The sequence below is a fragment of the Pezoporus occidentalis genome, unplaced genomic scaffold, assembly GCF_034315485.1.
Source record: "Pezoporus occidentalis ecotype Australia unplaced genomic scaffold, CSIRO_AGI_Poc_V1 ctg313, whole genome shotgun sequence".
NCBI classification, from domain to species: domain Eukaryota; kingdom Metazoa; phylum Chordata; class Aves; order Psittaciformes; family Psittacidae; genus Pezoporus; species Pezoporus occidentalis.
The window spans coordinates 330651-350053 of NW_026915084.1; the positions used below are offsets into that span (position 1 = coordinate 330651).

At 56.6% G+C, this 19403-nt stretch overlaps 2 protein-coding genes across 3 annotated transcripts in view; both read left to right on the forward strand.

Annotated features, from left to right (window-relative positions):
• Positions 1 to 2983: 2983 nt before the first annotated feature.
• The window catches only part of ZGPAT (zinc finger CCCH-type and G-patch domain containing), a 38004-nt gene continuing 21584 nt past the window's right edge, over positions 2984 to 19403 (forward strand). The window contains exon 1 of the mRNA XM_062628321.1: positions 2984 to 2994. The gene's annotated coding sequence lies outside the window, so the exon portion shown is untranslated. The remainder of the gene's footprint in view (positions 2995 to 19403) is intronic.
• TNFRSF6B (TNF receptor superfamily member 6b) lies at positions 6150 to 11692 on the forward strand. 2 transcript variants are annotated; one of them, XM_062628317.1, is made up of 3 exons: positions 6150 to 6556; positions 8546 to 8743; positions 11401 to 11692. In XM_062628317.1, exons 1-3 carry the CDS (start codon positions 6181 to 6183, stop codon positions 11676 to 11678), a joined length of 852 nt encoding a protein of 283 aa, XP_062484301.1. In that variant the 5' UTR covers positions 6150 to 6180; the 3' UTR covers positions 11679 to 11692. The 2 variants fall into 2 exon arrangements, with proteins under 2 accessions (XP_062484301.1, XP_062484303.1); XM_062628319.1 differs by having other exon boundaries at positions 11404 to 11692.

A 19403-nucleotide genomic window follows, 5' to 3' on the forward strand; every position in this document is an offset into this window, starting at 1 on the left:
GGCTGCTGTATGGGATTGTCCTGGCCAGTGAGGAGCAGACAGGCTGCTATATGGGATTGTCTCAGCCAGTGAGGAGCAGACAGGCTGCTATATGGGATTGTCCCTTCCAGTGAGGAGCAGACAGGCTGCTATATGGGATTGTCCTTGGCCAGTGAGGAGCAGGGAGGCTGCTATATGGGATTGTCCTGGCCAGTGAGGAGCAGACAGGCTGCTATATGGGGCTGAGGAGCAGGGAGGCTGCTATATGGGATTGTCCTGGCCAGTGAGGAGCAGACAGGCTGCTATATGGGATTGTCCTTGGCCAGTGAGGAGCAGACAGGCTGCTATATGGGATTGTCCTGGCCAGTGAGGAGCAGACAGGCTGCTATATGGGATTGTCCTGGCCAGTGCTGTATGGGATTGGAGCAGACAGGCTGCTATATGGGATTGTCCTGGCCAGTGAGGAGCAGACAGGCTGCTATATGGGATTGTCCTGGCCAGTGAGGAGCAGACAGGCTGCTATATGGGATTGTCCTGGCCAGTGAGGAGCAGACAGGCTGCTATATGGGATTGTCCTGGCCAGTGAGGAGCAGACAGGCTGCTATATGGGATTGTCCTGGCCAGTGAGGAGCAGACAGGCTGCTGTATGGGATTGTCCTGGCCAGTGAGGAGCAGACAGGCTGCTGTATGGGATTGTCCTTGGCCAGGGTTTGCTGTAAACCCAAAGGAATTGTGAACCTGAGGGCAGGTCTCAGACCCACCCTTGCAGATCACTTGGTGTCACTGAACAGCAACTCCACTGCCTGTTAGGAGGGCGGTTGTGCTGAGCCATCCTTCCCTGCTTTACGGCCAACCCCCAGCAGCAGCGTTCCCCAACCTGGGGTCACCCTTCCCGGTCCTCGCATTCCAGCCCCCGCGCAGTATCTGAGCACTGTGCTCCCAATGGACCACGCTTCCTCTGCCCATCTTCCAAGGAAACGTTGAGCTCCTCGTAACGACAAACGTCACCGCATCTTCCCTGACCTCGGGATGCTCCTAAATGTGTTTAGAGTGCTGCTTCCTCCCCTCATCCCGGCAGTACAGCTGCTTCCAAGGAAGCCTTGAAGGAAAGGGGTCCCGGAGCGGGTCATCAGGATGCGTTGCAGATGGGAAGCCTCTGTCCTCCGGCACCCAGCTGCATTTAGAAGCAGGGGAGGCAGCTGGTGCGTTATGTATGAAGGCAATGAGGACCAGGGGTGTTTCATTGCAGCCTGCGTCGCTCCGAGTGGTCAGAGGAGCTGATCCAGAGAACCCAACACTCGGGGAGAGGAAAACCGATGAGGGACACTCCTTGCTGATTTGGGAAGCAAATGACACATGGGTTCCACATCATGGAGGGAGTGGGGCTTAATCTCTCTCTGTTGCCTCTGCCTTGCAGTGCTATGACTCTACCTGGAGCGCTGCTTCCAGTTTTAGTGGTGTGTCATTTGAAAAGCTTTTCCCACTGTTTTTCCCCCTATGTAGACTTGGGAAAGAGACCAACAATAACAAAGGGGCTGTTCCATCGGGAAGGAGACCATCCCTGTCTTGGATCCGTGAGCAATTCTCTGCTTTTCAGTGGTTTTCCATGGCTATTTAGGGGAAACCTGGTTTTACCAGAGTGTTTTGGAAGAGCCCTTGGGAGGGTGAAGCGCTGCTCTGTGTGGGGCAGTGAAATGAGAGCCATGGGGATGGGATGCTGAATTCCTTTCCTGAGCTACCTCTGCAGGACTCGGTAGAGGGTTGAGTTGTGGCTTTCTGGTGCGAACCCATTCCAAGGGGTTTGTTGGGCAAGGAAAAGGACAGAAGGAGATGAATGGAAGGTGGTTGTTGTGCCAGATTCTGGGAGGCAGAGAGTGCCCATGGAAGCCCCTTAGCTCCATTGATGGGATGTTTCAGTCTCTAAGTATACAAATCTGACACATCTTTAGCATTATTAAACCCAGACCAAAATCAACTGATGGTTTTAATGATGGTTTCATGGTGAGTTGCTGCTTACTTCAAGTTTCCCAGTGTATTGCACCCATCCCAGTGGTTACCCGGATGTGGGATACTGCTTTGGGTACTAGGCCAGGTTGGACACAGGGGCTTGGAGCAAGCTGCTCTAGTGGAAGGTGTCCCTGCCCGTGGCAGGGGTTGGAACTGGATGGGCTTTAAGGTCTCTTCCAACACAAACCATCCCATTTGATCCTGTATGATACAGGAGTGCCTCGTCCTACAGCGGGGCCCCACCGCATGGGAAGGTGGCACCCAGCATATGCCTCCTGCATTTGCCTTGGAGATCTTGTGGCTTCCTCTACAAGGGGAAGTGCTTTGCCTTCAGTCTGAGCAGAATGCTGAGGGTGACAGAGCGAAAATGAAGCCATTGAGATCAATTCTTTCAGTAACCCTTCTATGAGCATCCCAGTGTGACTGCTCATCACTTCAGCCGACCCACACGGTTGCCAAAGGCCTGGATGACCCGGTTTCTGTTGCAGCTTCTTGGAAAAGTCTGGATGTGTCAGCAGCTGGGCTGATGAACGGGTGAAGGAACCACGTGAAACCCATGCTAGCAACACCGAGATGAGCTTTCTGCCTGCCAGGAAAGGGAATGTGCTGCTGTGGCACCCCGGGGTGCTCTGAGCCATTGGTGTGGCTGGGGAGAGTGCCAGGGGGCTGTGGTGGAGGGCCTTGGGCTTGACTCAGGCTAATGGCAAGTTTCACCCCAAAGAGATGCCCTCAAGAGGCCCTGCCCAGTCCCAGGGAGATCAACTGGTTCATTTAGTTAGTGGGATGATGCACAGTGGTGATGCGAAGCCCCAGCGGTCCTTAGCTCGGGAATGATGTTCAAGAGTGTTACACATCTGGAGGGCTATGAGTGATGCGGGTAAACCAGCAGGAAAGCTAAAACCCACTGTAGAGTGGCCTGTGCACATCAGCCCTTCACCTGAGCACAGCCCAGGTTGTGCTGTCAGCCCCCTTTGACTCCTGAGAGAGGTTTTTCTTTGGCGGTGATGGGTAGAAACTGAGCTTGGTAGGGGAGGAAGCTTTGGATTCCTTCTGACCATCAGGGTTTATTTCTGCTGCTGGGTAGCAGAAAACGGGGTTTGAGTTTCTTTCTTTGTCAACCTGGTTTGCTCTTTCACAGGGTTAATAATGAAGTCCAAGGGATTCACTGGCTGCAGATCCAGTGGGTGAGAGCTGGAGGTGAGAGGCTGGTTCTGGTGTTAACAGGCTCAGATGTAAACTCATTGTAACGGAAACCTCCCCATCCTCTCACCTCCTCAATGTTACTCCTTTGCCTTCCCAGAGACTGCATTTCAGTTTTGGGTGTGTGATCTGGTTTTGCCCCTTCCCAAATGCCTGTTCAGAGCCCCTCAGAGAGGGAGATGCTGCCGCATCCTTGGGGCTGCTGGTGGGGGTGAGCTCTGTTTCCCCGTGCCCATCTCGAGGTACATCACATCCTGCTCTTCAGGATACCTGCAAGGCAAACAAGAGGTTTGTGCCTAGGCTGTGTGTATGGGGCAGTATTAATGTGATGGATGTGACTGCAGCTGGAGGGAACAAGTGTGGAAAGAGTATTTGGGAACACTGAATGTTGAGAGATGAGGGCAGCAGGAGCCCAGGTCTCGGAAAGGAGACGCATCCTGCTCTATGGGATTGCAGTCCAGGCCCACAGCTCGGTCACGTCTGTAACAGCTCTGAGAGATGCAAAGGTGGCCGCTTGTGGGGTTGGGACTCCCAGCACACAGCAGAGTCCAGACTTACACAAACTGAATGTGTGTGCAGTTCTACGTGTGGGGAATGGGGAGGGAGACTGAGGTGAGCTCTGAGGCAGAAGCTCTTCCCTGTGAGGGTGCTGAGGCGCTGGCACAGGGTGCCCAGAGAAGCTGTGGCTGCCCCATCCCTGGCAGTGCTCAAGGCCAGGTTGGACACAGGGGCTTGGAGCAAGCTGCTCCAGTGGAAGGTGTCCCTGCCCGTGGCAGGGGATGGAGCTGGAGGAGCTTTAAGGTCCCTTCCAGCCCAAGAGATTCACTAAGTGTGAGTCTATGATCACATCTCATTCTCCTGCCCTTTTCACAGGTGAAGGTGGCAAACCATGGCATGAAGGGGGTGCAGTACAAACCCCATCCCATTCCCCAGCTGAGTGCCCTGTGTCAGGGTGTGATTTCTCTGTAGGTGCTTCTCTTTCTCTTCCATGACTGGAAAGGTTAAACCCAAGGAAAAAGCTGAGCTATTTGAGCTATTTGGAACTGGCTCCAGCTTTCGCCTTCTTCGCACCATTCCTGCTGGCAGAGATGGTGCCTGGCTGGTTTTCAGGCTCACTGCAGAGCTCTCCTGCTATTACACTAAAGAGCAGATGAATTCTGTGCCTTTTCCTCCTTGTCCTTGCGGTACAGAGGGATTGGAGCCGCGGAGGCTGGACACGAGTGGTGCCTTCCCAGCACAGGGACCACTTCCCGGAGGAGCCCTTGGATTATTCCCTTGCCTTCAGAGGGAATCCGGTGAGCCAGGGCAGAAGACAAGGTGCGTGCAGCTGATGTATTTAAGCAGATGCACTGCTAGATGCACTCCTGCCCCGATAAGCACGCACGTGTACGGCTGAATTCAGCTTCCACTGACAACTGGGGTCCCGGATTTATGGAAAACTACCCCCTGTGCTGTTGGCACCAGCTCCTGGATGGCGTTACCCGCAAGAGGGACCTCGGTTGATGTCCTCCGTGCTCCCGAAAGGAGAAAGTTGAGGCTCTGATGCCTGCAGGGATCCTGCAGCAACGCCGATGCCAAAGCTCCGGAGCGGGGCTGGGTCAGCGGGGTCGGTGCCTCCCCGTGCGCTGCCGCAGGGGGTTTGCGCTCTTCTCAGAACCGGCACCTCTGGGGCTGCGGCCGGGGGCAAAACGTGCCCGGTCCAGAGGCAAGCGCCGGCGCTGGGAACTTGTTTAACGCTTACAGGGAACACAGCGTGCTCGGAGAGGGGGGACGGGACCAAAGCCGCATCCAACCCTCACCGCGCTGCTGCCTGTGAGCGGAGGCAGGAAGGGAGCGCAGGCAGCGTGCGGACGGCTGCGGGGCCGCAGGGGAGCGGAGCGGGGCGGGGGGGGGCCGGGGCCGGGGCGTCGCGGCCGCTTGCGCAAGTAGGGTCTTTCCCGTGGGCTGAGGCAATAAAAGTGCCGCTGGGCGCAGGGGATCGGCGCAGCGCGCACGGTGAGGGATGGGATGGGATGGGATGGGATGAGATGGGATGAGATGCGGTGGGATGGGCCCATTTCTGCTCCCTCCTTGGCCGCAGCGTGTGAGTCCCGCCTGCTCCGGTGCTGATCCGCCTCCCCCGAGCGCGATGCGTGCGGCAGGAGCTCGGTCGCAGGCTCCCACCGACGAGCCGGTTCTCAGCCGCGCTTGCAAGAGGCTGCTGCGGTGCCCGGGCTGCGGAGAGCCCGTACCGTCCTCGGAGGGAGGGTTTCTGGGATGCAGACGGGGAAATGCAGCGTTTCCTCACAGCCCTTCTCGCTCTTTCTGTTCTGAAGCAGGAGGGATCGGCAGAGCCCAGCCGCTGCCCTCGGAGCCAGCCCCAGCCCCTTAGGAACCCACTGTGCAGCCACACGCAGCTCCCGGCGCTCAGAAGTCCTCTGTGCCATGCTGTTATCTCGCCACAGGCCGAATTTAAGGTATCCATCCAAGGTAAGGTATTGTCTGTTCTTAAGTCTGGACACACGTGCTCTGAGAAGGGGGGATAAACACGGCTCTGGGTTTCTCTGGTCTTACACTGGGTATCTGGATGTCAAAAGCATTGAGAGTCCCTCTGGAGCATGCAATGTATCTGCTGTTTGGGAAACTTCTGCCAAGGTTTTGCTTAGCCCAAATGCTGGGGGATTGACTGGGATGAAAAGAGGGGAATGCGCTGGAGCTGCTTTTAGTACTGAGAGAGGGCAATCGGGTTGTGTAGGTGGCACAAAATGGGCTTGGGAAGCAGCGTTTGGGAAGGATGCTTTGTCACCTGGAGCAGCAAGAGGGGTTGATGGGGAAGCAATGGAGGGCAGCGTCTGGTCCCTGCTTTACCCCTGGGGCTGGGAGAGCTTGAGGTGAGAGAATAATTCCTTGTAGCTACACCAGTGAGCACCTCTGTGGTGCAGCCGTCGCCTTTGCTGCTTCTCCCTCTACGAAAGGATGCGCTAAGGGCTCTCTGTGCTGTCTTTGCTGCAGTGGATGTTCGCCCCTCTCCTCCTCCTCCTGGCCCGGCTCGGCTGCAGCACCCAACACGTTTACCAATGGAGAGATGCTGCATCCAACGAGCAGCTCACGTGCCAGCGGTGCCCACCGGGCACCTTCATGGCCCAGCACTGCACCAGGGACAGGCCGACGCGGTGCGAGCCCTGCCCGGATTTGCACTACACGCAGTACTGGAACTACCTGGACAAGTGCCGCTACTGCAACGTCATCTGCGGGGAGAGGCAGGTGGAGGTGCAGCAGTGCAACGCCACCCACAACCGCGTCTGCCAGTGCCAGGATGGATACTACTCCGAGATGGAATTCTGCACCCAGCATTCCAAGTGTCCGCCGGGCTTCGGCGTGGAGAAGCGGGGTGAGTACCTCTGTGTGCGTGCTCCGGGGGCTCTTGTCGCATCCCCGCATCTCTGCTGGAGCTGAAAATCAGAGAGGAATAGAGCAGCTCTTTCTATAGTCCATAGCCTGAGCTACTCTCTTCTTGCTCACCGGTGTGCTGCTGTCCTTGCTGGTGCATGAAGCTGCTCCTGGCTTCTTCTCAAAGCAGTGATTCTTTGCTTTTTTTCTCCCCTGTTTTTGCTTTGAACGCCTGTGAAATCCCCCAGCAGCACACTCGGATGGGAGGGGGTGATCCTGGTTCCTTGCAGAGTTGGATCCCCCCATCCTGCAGGAGCAGGTCACCCTGCCAGTGCTCACCATGGGTGGAAAGGTCTGAGCGGCTCCTGCTCCTCCATCAGCCCCCTGCTCCTGATAATCCAGACTGGAAAAGGCTCTGATGAGGCCAGGGCAGGGCTGGTGGATTTGGGTACCTCTGGGGCTGGGGTTTGTGGGTTTTACTGAGCAGTTTGGAGAGGCTGCATTTGAAACATGGACACACTCAGGTTCCAAGAGCATCGAATCAGCCTTGCTTTGATTCATGGCTTGGGGAGATTCCTAAGTCCAAGACTGCATCCCCTGTAGAGGTGCAAATCACAGGGGGTTTTATGGGGGTTATTTCTCCATTGATTGCCCAGCACAAATTCACCTGGTCCCTTGCTTGTCCCCATTCAAGCTTTCTAAACACACAAGTTGCCTGCGAGTGGTTTCCTTCTCACCCAGGACCGGGCTCTGCCTCAAAACCACAGCCTGGTGTAACAACAATAAACCAGTGTGGGCAGCGGTGGCACAACCAGCATTACCTTGCTTCGTGCTTTAATGTGGAGGCTTTTGAAGCCCTTCCATGTGTGCTGAAGCACTCCAGGCTCACAGGCCAGAGGAGAAATACCTGTGGTCTTCAGCTGATGCTTATAATTATGCTGTGGGATGCAGCTGTATGAAATGCAGTAATGCAGGAGAGGTGAAGTAGGTCTGCAAGTGATGCAGGGAAGCCCCTTGAAATGAACCATCAAATCTGGCTGTAGGACTGAGGAGCCAAAAGGGACCTATGAGGAGAAGCTGGATCTTTGGTGGGTTTAATTCATTTTCCACAAATGGCTTTGCATTGGGAACGATGCCCCAGCCCAGACCCCTCAACACCCAGCAAGGACCTAGCACACCGTGTGAGCAGAGCTGTGAGTGCCCGTGTCTGGATGGGGATGATGGGGTCCCTGCAGCACGGCTTGGATGGGTGCTTTGACCCACGTGCAGTTCCTTTGTGGGGCACAGGCTTTATCCTGGCTCTCCTACCTGCAAACACAGCCCTGAGCACTGGGGCTCTGGTAAAGCCAAAGCTATGGGGTTGTGACAAGGCAGAACCCTCGTTCTTCACGGGGTGGATGAAGAGGAGATGCAAGGGGTGTGAACCAGCGCCATTCCCATCTCATAGGGAACGTGCCCTGGTGCAATCGGGCTCGCGTGGCCCTGTCCCTGTGACACAGGAGCGGGTCTGGCCCCGAGCCCGATGATGGGAAGCAGCAGCTTTCACCTCCTGCCTGCCTTTTACTTTCACTTGGCCGGGAGCCTCCTGACTCCGCTGTGAATCAAAGGCTGCTTTGGCACCCGGCTCAGCCGCCCGTCGGGTGCCTCCGGCCCGGGAGGCAGCTCCCCTCGGTGGCAGAGGGGTTCTCCTCTTGGCTCTGGGCACCGGTGCCCCTTTATCAGCGTGTGCCAAGTGCTTTGGGGTGGGAGATTCAAACGCTGCTGTTTGCACACGCTTCGCAGGGGAACTGCAGGCAGTGATTGCAGGCAGTGATTGCAGGCAGCGATTGAAGGCAGTGATTGCAGGCAGTGATTGCAGGCACTGATTGCTCTGGGGAAGAACTGATTGCTCTGTTATCCCCCCTCCCAAATGCTCAATGGTGCCAGGCACCCCGCTGGCATCATCCCCTGCTCCTTGCCCACTGACATCCCCTTCCCTCCCCATTCACAGGTACCCCCTTTGAGAACACCCAGTGCAGCGCCTGCCCCCGGGGCTTCTTCTCTTCCTCGGCCTCCAGCACGGAGCCGTGCCAGCCCCACCAGGACTGCGAGCAGCAGGGCAAGGTGGTCAACGTGGAGGGCAACCAGTACCACGACACCCTGTGCACCTCCTGCAGGAGGGACGGGGGCAACAGCACGCAGGAGCCAGGTGAGCCGGGGCTCTTGTGGGGACGCCGGACCCGTGATGCTGCCAGGGTGAGAGCGAGCTCTCCGGTGGCTTTTTTCCTACTGAGATGCAAACTGAGGTGAAACAGCTTGTAAAAACATGGAGTGACCCGTAATTTATCATAATAACGGGTAAAATCCACTCCGCCTGCCCTCTTCCACCTTCAGGCTTGGTCCTTTAGGGCAAGGGCAGGGTGCAGGGCTCACCCGGAGCCCATGCAGGCTCTTTGCTCAGAGACAACAAAGAACTGGCAGTGAAATCCCATCAGATCTTACCAGAAACCGGGATAACCGGGGATTCCGGGATGCAAGGAGAGTTTTGGCAGCCATTCAGCTCTAACTGGTAGCTGTCAGCGATACCCGGTGGTCTGGGTCATGTAAACAGGCTCAGTGTGAAGCACTCCTGGCATGGCTCTTCTCCTTTGGCATTCCCATTTCTCCCAGGCTTTCAGCCTGTTTTCCAGGAGCTTTTGCTATGGCCACAGCGTTGTCTTGTGCAGGATGAGTGGAGCAGCATCCCAGGTTCATTGGAGCTGAGCATGGGGTGCATTTTGCTCTGTGAGGTGGCAGAGACGTGGTGTCCACTGTGATCATGCTGGAGGCTGAAGGCCAGTGGGCAGAGATCACAGAAGCCCAGGTTGGAAGAGACCTCGAGGATCATCTGGTCCAGCCTTCCTCAGCTAAAGCATAGAGCAAAGGAGCAGGGGAGAGCGATGGGCTGGCTCCGGGGGTGCTTTGTAATGTGCACCCCAAGCAGTGCAGGGACGAGGAAGGGGCTGAAAACCATCCCAAGGGTGAGGGGATGCAGGCAGCTGCTCCAACCCCCCCCCTTTGCCTTGACATCAACCAAGACACACGGGACACAAACTCCATGTGGCTGACCCGGGTGGCAGTGAACCTGCCCCTTGAACTTCCCAGACAAACCAGTCCTGGAGTGACGGGATGGAAGGGACTTTGGAAGTTCATCGGGTCCAACCTGCCATGGCAATGGGAGCCTGGATGAGGTTACCCAGCACCACGTCCAGCCGTGTCCCAGAACCCTCCAGGGACTCCACTGCATCCCTGGGGAGGTTGTTCCAGGATAAAGAACTTTCTTCCATCAAGAAGGGCTTCAGCAAAAGCTTTCTTTGCCAAGAAAGGTTGGACCAGATGATCCACGAGCCCACTTCCAACCTGGCATTCCATCATTCTATGGCAAGCTATTGATGCTTCAGAGCATGCGAGAGGAGCTCTTCCCTTTCCATCCTCTCCTGGCACTGCCAACACAGGCATCCCTCCTTACGGAGCCTGACTCACCCCACGAGCTCCGTGCCAGGAGCGTGATCCCACTGGAGACAGGAGCTGGGGAGCTCTGTCATCAGCGGGACGCAGGCAGGCGGGAGCAGCAGCAGCAGCAGTGTCCATGGCCAGCCTGGCCTCCAGCTATTTCTGGAGGAGAGCAGCGTCAGCCGCGGAGCTGGGGTGTATTTATAGCCCTGGTTCATCAGGAGTCCACTTGGGAGCGTTGGAATGCTCCACTTCCACACAGAGCTGAGTGCGGAGGAGAGAATCTGGGTGAGAGCCCGACCAACCCCTGCTGTGACCCAGGAAACGTTCCCAGTTCACAATGGCATGAAACCGGGCTTGTCTCTGCCTGACGGAGGAACGGTTTGGCTTCGCTCCCCTGAGCACTGATTTCATCCCTCCTTGGGGGCACTCCAACAGCGCTTCAACGGGGACTCCAACAGCCCCCAATGGGGCCGAGCTTGGGCTTGGTCCTGCCTCGGGGATGTGAAAAACCCGCATGGGAAAAGCTGTCGGGGCACAGAGCGGGCTTGAAGAGACGGCAGCGAGCTCCGGCTTTCTGGAGTTCCCCTTTCCCATGCTCCCGGCGCAGAGAGGAGCAGGGAGAAGCTGCCCGGGGTGGTTTCAGTTTGCAGGCCCTTCCAAAACAAGCTGTTATCCAACAGCGCTGTAGAGGATGGGCTGCTGCTGGGAAACGCAGGCTGCAGCGAGGGCTGGCGCCAGCCCCTCCGGGCAGCGAGCCGCAGGGATCGGCCTTGACCACGGAATGATGTTGTATTGGGTGTTTTCCTCATGCTTTTCCCTTCCAACCTCACTTTTTCCACTTGCACAATGCCCATTCTGACCCACTGGTTCCACCGCACGCTGCCAGCACCGCACCGCACCGCAAGCCCTGGCTTTGGCAGAGGATGCAGCCGCTGTGAGCCAGGTGCTGCTGCATCCTTGGGCATGGGCAGAGTAGGTGGTCCCAGCTCGTGTTCACATCATATATGTGGTCCTGGGAGCTAAAATACCCTCCCAAATCTGGAAGATGGGCTGGGAGAGACGGGTTTCCTGGCTGGCCTCATCACTGGGCTCCCAGTCCAAGCTGTGGCTGGAGAGCAATGCCCAGGTGAGGACCACATCATGGAATCATTGACTGCTTTGGGTTGGAAGGGACCTTGAAAGTCCATCCCATCCCCATGCAACGAGCAGCAGCATCCTCCACTATTCCAGGTTGCTCAGAGGCGCATCCAACCTGACCTTGAATGCTTCCAGGGCTGGGGCACTTCCCACCTCCCTGAGGCCAGGGCTGGGAGCTGCTCCCCTGCTGCCCCACCTCACCTTGCCCCTAACCTCTGGATGCTTTCCTCCCAGCAGCTCCAGGCGATGACGACTGTGAGCAAGCCATGATCGACTTCGTGGCGTACCAGAACATCCCCATCCGGAAGCTGAAGCGCCTGCAGCAGATCCTGGAGCAGCCACCGAGGACGCAGGCATTGGGCACCCGGGCGGCCATGCAGGAGAAGTTCAGGGCTTTCCTCACCCACCTCAGAGAGGGGAACCCGGTCACCAAGGAGCTGCTGCGGGCGCTGAGGACTGCCAAGCTGCACTCCATCGAGGAGCAGGTCCGCAAGCGCTTCCTCCTGCGCTGAGAACACGAACTGCACTCTTCCCGGCTGGTTTCTGGATTGAGTTGTTGGGGGTCTGTGCCTTTGTTAATTTATTGATGTTCCCAAACCCCAAGGGCAGCGGTGGGGATGAGAGATGGGGATGAGCAATGGGTCCTGCTCGGCAGCACTGCCGCTGGGGTGGGAGCATCCCTGTGCCATCAACCAGCGCGGCTCCAGCTGGGTGCTGGCCATCCCCAGCAAGGGTCAATGCTGTATCAGAAGGGAAGCTTGCAGACAGGGTCATTTGTTCTGGGGAGGGGGGGGGTGTCTGGTTTTGTTGGGGTTTCTTTAGTTATTTAACAGGGTTTCCCATGGAGGATTCACTTGTCATGGGGTTTGAGAAGGGAGTTCGCTGCTGAGGCACTCGGGTGTAGGATGCTCCTGAAGTCACTGGTGGCCTTAAAGTTATTTCCAAACTACCTAGTTTTATACCATGTTTTCTAAAGAAATGGATGGTTAGAGTGTAAAGAAATCAATGCTCAGAAGCTTGCCAAAGAAACAAGGCAAAGAAGTTATTTTATCATACAATCCTCTGTCACCAGAGTCCTTTCCTGGTCTCATTTGGAGGAGAACGATGCTGCTGCATGTCCCAGACCCATCATCTTCTCCCTCCGCTTACCCTTGCCCTCTCTTTGCTTCACCCCATGACCACGCACCACCACCATCAGCTCCATCAGCCTCAGCTGTGAGCAGCAGGATGTAGCCCCACCGCGTTGGGATTTGCCACCAGTGGCAACCCAAATGCTTCACCCTGAGCACCAGGGCTGTCCCCAGACCCTGCAGCAAGCAGAAGAGGGGCTTGGTCAGCCAAGAGCCGTGCCTTGGGGCACTGATGCTGGCTGCAGGCAGGGCTTTTAATGCCTTGTCGAGGTTGCTTAGGGACCTCCCCAAGGGTGATGCTCTCGTGCGTTTCCCAGCCTGCAGCAGTGATTGAGCCAGCGCTTCCACCGGTGCCTGGAATGGGCTTGGCTGGGGTTTTATAGCTCTTTTTTATGTGAGTAGCTGCCAGGAACAGTTTGTGCCTTGAAAGGGGAGCGTTCCCCTGTTAGGAGCTGTTTCAAGCACTGCCAAACACGTGCTGCTTGGAAGTGCCCCACACTTCCCCTCCGGAGAGGAAGACGGACATAACCGAGCACAAGAGGGGATTTTATCCTCCCCTTGCTGCCCATAGACACAGCACAGGCTCTTCCTGCTGCCATGAGCTCTTCATCCACGGCAGGCTGGATGAATGGGGCTGACCCTGGGGGCAGCATCCTTGCTGCTCCATCTGGAGCCCTGGGTTTGCACTGTCTGCACCCGTGCTGCAGGCAGGACCTGGGCATCCCAGGCTGGCAATGGTCTCACCCCAGTGTTGGGCTCTGGGGATGGAGCAATGCATGGATCCTGACACTGTCCTGGGTTGCTTCACCCACGGGACAGAGAAGCAAAAGGCTGACAAGCAGCAGAGGGGACCCCTTGTTCCCACCTCTGCCTTGAGCCAGGATGGATCCTGACACCCCACATCTCACCCCTGCCCTTGAGCTGCTTTATCCATGAGCTGCAGCCGTTACCTCGCTCTGCCAGGGTCGCTTTGACCTGGCCATGGCTCAGTGTGAGCTGGGTGCTGGTGTTGTACAGCCCAGCACAGGCGGCTGGAGCATCCCTGCGGGGGCTTTCGAGGCCAGCGGTGCTCTGGGCACTGGTCCTGTCTGTGGGCTCCTTACCAGCAGTGCCAGAGCCCTCTCCAGGTCTTCCCTCTCCCATTACCCACGCTCTCCTCCCAGACCGGATTCCCCCGTGCTGAGTGAGTTGGGATCTCTACACAGGAGGTTTCTCCTTGCCTGGCCTCGCAGACAATGGGGCAGCAGGGAATCTTTCTTGTAAATACGGGCCTTTATGAGAGCATCCAAAGGGCCCGGCAGGAGCATCCTGCTCCGCTTCCAGGACAGGGGCTGCGCTGGAACAGCCTGCAGGAGCACCCTGGAGGGCAGCGATCCCCCACCAGCTCCCACCCGGACCACAGCAGCAGCCACAGCCCGACCTCAGGGGGGATCATAGGGGTGATTGGTTGGAAAGGTGAAGAGGATGAAACCCCCTTTGGTTTATAGGGAAGTTTCCAAAGGCAGGAGGGAGAAGAGGAACAGTCGGCAGCTTCCTGACCACTGTAGTGGCTGCTTCCCCTGTGAGCTGCGGCTGAGGGGCAAGTCTGTGCTAGCGTTTAGATAGGACACAGAGGATGATGCTGTGTGAGCCGTGCTTCCCTCTGCTGTTCAACACCTAGGACCAGGGCAAGAAACAACCCAAAGCACCCCGCGACGTGGATGTCGGTGCCAGGGGCTGCCGGGGTGCCTGCAGCTGCAGCCAGGTGTGGGGATGAGTCAGGACTTCCCCATCCCACCAAACCACCCGTGGGAGCCGCTCGGACACGCTCCAGTGCAGCGAAGGTGGTGGCGTGCGTGGAGCCAGCGCCAGGGGGGGGAATGATGAACATGGGATTCGTCATAGGTACACGATGAACACGGGATTAAGGGATCGGTGCGAGTATTCCTAGTGAGGTCATAGGGAGCTGGCTCATGCCTTGACCCGGCGAGGAGCTGGCATTGCTGGAGGAAAGCAAAGGGGGATGCAGAGGGGATGTGAGCGGTGCGGGTGCAATCCTGCTCGCCGGAGCAGAGTCCCCCCACCGTGGTGCTGGGTTACAGGACAGGTAAATTCCCTCTCTGCCTGCACGTTTTTGGTTTGGAGGTGGGGGTCCTTCACCCCCTGCCCTCCCGCGTCGCTTGGATGCTCAGTGTAACGCACGCTGAACGTGGGTGCCTTCACCCATCACCGCTCCAGGAAGGCCCCGATTTGACCTTCTTCTGAGCAGGCATCTCTCTGTCCTCTGATTGTGGGCTTCCTTCTGCTGGTCGTGATCCTCTGTGAGCCGGGACTCATCCTGCGCTCCGCACAGGCCCAAGGATGGGCAGATGATGGAGGTGGAGAGCACCGGCTGCAGAGGGGAAGCAGAGGGGAGGCTGAGGAGGTCAAAATGCCCACGAGCAGGAGCAGAGAAGGAGCTGAAGCACCCAGGGCAAAGCACGCTGTGCTCAGCTGGGCTGGGGTGACAGTGACCTGAGAGAGGACCCATGGCTCAGGACAAAGCCATTGCCACAGCCACCACCTCCTATGGTGGCACCGGTGATGCTGCTGGGATGGATCTGGATCTGGATCTGCTGTGATTTTGCTGCAGGAGGCCTCCACGTGTGTTTGTTTCTGTCTGAGCCTCCTGTGGGTTTCAGGGGGTGAAGCCTCAAAAGGAGCACAAGCAGAAGAAGTTTAACCAAGCCAAGTGCAAGGTCCTACACCCAGGTCGGAGCAATCCCAGGCCCAGCTACAGGTTGGGCAGAGAAGAGATTCAGAGCAGCCCAGAGGAGAAGGACTTGGGGGTGTTGGTGGATGAGAAAATGAACATGAGCCGGCTTCAGTGTGCGCTCGCAGCCCAGAAACCAACCGTGTCCTGGGCTGCATCCAAAGGAGCGTGACCAGCAGGTCATGGAGGTGATCCTGCCCCTCTGCTCTGCTCTCCTGAGACCTCACCTGGAGCATTGTGTGCAGTTCTGGGGTCCTCAACATAAAAAGGACATGGAACTGTTGGAACAAGTGCAGAGGAGGCCACGAGGATGATCAGGGGCTGGAGCACCTCCTGTATGGAGCCAGGCTGAGGAAGTTGGGGCTGTTCAGCCTGGAGAAGAGAAGCTGCGTGGAGACCTCAGAGCAGCTTCCAGTGTCTGAAGGGGGCTATAGGGATGCTGGGGAGGGACTCTTCATTAGGGACTGTAGTGACAGGACAAGGGGTAACGGGTTCAAACTGAAACAGGGGAAGTTTAGATTGGATATAAGGAGGAAATTCTTTCCTGTGAGGGTGCTGAGGCACTGGAATGGGTTGCCCAGGGAGGTTGTGAATGCTCCATCCCTGGCAGTGTTCAAGGCCAGGTTGGACAAGGCCTTGGGTAAGATGGTTTAGTGTGAGGTGTCCCTGCCCATGGCAGGGGGGTTGGAACTGGATGATCTTCAGGTCCTTTCCAACCAAAACTACTCTGTGATTCTGTGATTCCATGAAGTTGAACCCCTGTTATTACAGAACACAGGGACCGAGATGCCCTGACCTGCCCCATGCCACCAGCAAGCCCGTGGCTGCACCAGGGCAATGGGCTCGGCCATTGTGCTCATGGTGGGTCCCCTCTCAACGCACTACGGCCGAGCTCTGGTGCCACCAGCCGTGCCTTTCTCCCCATGCGATCTCCCCTCATCCCTCCCTTGTTTCCTCCCCTCCTCAGTTTGTGATCTCTGTTCCCTCCTTTTGCAAGGAGCCACCTGAGAGCTTTGGGATGTCCCAAAGAGCAACCGGAGGCACAGCAGACGTGGCCAGTGCCCAGCCTGAACTGGTTGGATGCAGGGAAACCGGGAGCCAAGGACCAGGCAGCGGGATGGTGTCAGCTCCACGCGCCAGGTAAGGGGATGGACTCGGGCTCCCAACCATTAACCTGCATGCGGCCAGGGCTGGGTGAAGCTCTGCCTCCTCATCCCTTCTCTTTCTTGTCATGAAACGAGACCTTTTTCTTGCCTCGTGTTGCCCAAACCCTGAACTCAACCAATGAATTCTGTAAACCCCAGGAACAACGTTCATGGCAAGGAAATGGTTTAGTTGTCAGCATTATTATGGGTGCAGTGTGCACTGGGGGGGGTCATGCACCCCCCTTGCCCTCCCTGCCTGTGCTGGGTCCCCTCTTTCCCCGTTGTAAGATGCGATGAGCTTGCAAGGTCCCACTTGTCAAAGGCAGAGTGAGGTGGGAGGAGGCGACAGAACCTTTCAGCCCTCACCTCCCCGAGCAGACCCAGTGCCCTGGGGGTGTTTCACACCCTGCAGACCTCCTCAGCCACTGCTGTAGCACCCAGCCAGCGGTTAAGAAGGGAGCTAAAGCAACAGGGGCATGACATTGTCCTGTTTAAGAGCCTCGGATCCCCTTCTTGTGGCACTTACAGAGCTCAGCACGGGCATTATCGCTTATTCCCAGCCTTTGCTTCCAACCTGCTCTTTACAGAAGAGCTTGGGTTTGCCCTCCAGAGGCTTAGAACGTCCCTTATGGGAATTCACAGAGCAGCGGGGTCACGGCTTCTGTTTGCCTCCCCTGAGTCTGCTCCCCAGGTACTTGGCCTCTCTGCCTGGGCACTGCCTCCTCTTAGCTTGGGTACCAGTCGAATGTATTCCTAAACCCTCTGATGCCCTTCATCTTGCAGCAGTGGCCTGGGAAAGCCGGTCAGGAAGCTTGCAGTGACTACATCACATCCTTACCCACCCCCTGGCTGTTTAGAACCATAAGTGAATTAGGTATTATTAGCAGGGTCAAGATAAAATAGATTTTCCCCACACAACTGTTTGCTTCCCCTTTAAAAACAATGGCCTTTTCCATCTTGCACAACCTTTAGGGAGAGAGCAGGAGCAGCTTGTTGTGCCTGACTAAGGAGCACTGGGAATCAAAGACCCCGTAGTGTCACCTGGATATGGGGGAGAATCTCTTGTGTGTCGTGTCCCTTACCCCTGCTCATGAAGAGCATCCAGCAGCCAACACACTGGGTGCCAGCAGCATCCAGTGTTCAGTTTGGGGCTTTCCCAGCTGCTGGAGCTCCAGCTATGCCATGATAGAGCTGCAACAGAAGGGAAGGGAGCCAGGAGACTGGGTCATTTTCCTATGGAAGTGCTGGGAATGACGACTTTCATGGCAGGGGTTGGAACAAGATGATCTTAAGGCCCTTGCCGACCCCAGCTGTTCCATGATTCTATGACTTACCAGCTAGGGCTGTGAGGATGTGAGCTCAGTGAAGGTTAGGGTGGGCTGGGTGCTGCTGCCGAGCCTCAGACCTGTGGACTTCAGGATGTTTTCAACCATGCAGTGTAAGGGATTAGGTAAGGGGTTTGGAGAGCTTGGCTTGGCCTCAGGGCCACGCTCCAATGAGCTGCTCGAGCCTCAGATGGCCCAATGCTGGTTTCTGTTTCTGCCTCCGTACCTCCTCCTGTGATGCTGGAGCTTGGGAAGTGATGTATTGGCCTTCGGTCTTCCCAGAAGTTAAGACACGGAGCATTTACTGGGAAATCTGGGAGATGAGGAGCGTGCATCCCCTCTTCATGACTCTGAACCTGAAAGAACATCTCAGCTCTGGCAGCACCAAACCCACGTTCTTTCACCCAGCTTCTTGTGACTGCCGGGGCACCAGGCAGGAACAACGGAGGCTGTGATTCAGCACCCCTCGGTTACGGAGCTCCCCTGCCCTCTGACACAGCACTTGTACTCCCGGGGCACTTAGGAGGTCCTCAGGCTGTGGTGCAGCCTGCCCCGTGATCCTGCCTCTCCTCGTGGCCCCGCGATGAGCTGTCAGAGTTTCCACCACGCTGAGGACGTGGGCGCAGACACGGGAGAGCTTAATCCTTGGGGCTGCTTGCTTTGGATGCGGTGTTTGTCCTTCCCCTTGCTTTCACCCCCGAAGCCAAGCTCTTTGGTTGAAAGGGTGCTGTTCCGTTCACGGGGGCATCCCACGTAACCACAACCACCTCGTGTTAAAATAAGCCTTGCTCGTGTCAGAGGAGCAGTGTTTCAACGGGGCAGGAATAACCCTTGGTGACAGGAATAACCCTTGGTGTTATAGGTCTTCGTGGTCCCCTGATGGAAAAGGAATTCCAAGCGGGCTTTGGTCACAAAACCTGGCAAAATCTGGGAGTGAAGCACAGTGGGTGCCTGTGTGCTCATCTGCTGCTGTTTGACAGGGTGGGCAGTGAGGAGGTGTCACTTGTACCTCTGGTTTCTGGGAACAGCAAATTCCTTATTCCTCTTTATGACTGCCCTATGGAACCCCCCTTTTCTGTGTGTGCCAAAGGAAAGCTACGGATGGTATCAGGTTAGCTGACTTCTGAGAACCAGCACTGTTCCTGGTTGTGAATTGCACTTTGATCACAAATAGGAACACAACAGAAACAACCGGGTTTCTGTTTCAGGAAAGCCTTTCAGGGTACACTTCATTTTACAGCGAATCTGCAGTGGATTTAGCTTCTCCTCAGAGCAGCACTTACGGTGTATTCCGAATCCTGACGTCTTGGGACTGCACTGGAACCACAAGTGCAGTGGTTTGGGTTCCTTCATCCAGATGTCCAGCTGAAGGATGCGCTTCAGATGCTGCTTTGCTGTGCACCTGCAGCTGCTGGGCAAGACCCGAGCAGAGCAGTGAGTACAGCCCCTGTGTGTAGATGCTCACTTGTGCTTCAGGTGATTTGGTCCACAAGGAATAAGGGTTTAAGCCCTGGAGTCCTCCCTGACATGTACCTCCTTCCCTAATGGCCACAGTGGCTGAAACAGCTAAGAGAGGAATGGGTAGAGAAAACCTATTTGTGGCTGGTAGAAAGAACATACCATCTATGGACTTGCACGTGAAGAAGTCCTGAGTTACTAATGCTAGTGAAGGTTACCACATATCCATCCAGTGAGGGTTTTGCTCCAAGGAAAGGATGCTTCATCCTGGGAGCTCTCAGGCAAGTCTATCTTCACAGCTACTTCTGGTAGCTTGTGGCAACAGGGCTGTGGGCAAGGCTGCAAAGACAGCCTCCGAAGAGGAGGTGGGAAGATGGCATTTGAGAGAGGAGGCTGACGTTCGGGCACTCGTGGCGCCACGTCAGCCGGTTTAGGAAACGCAGCGCGA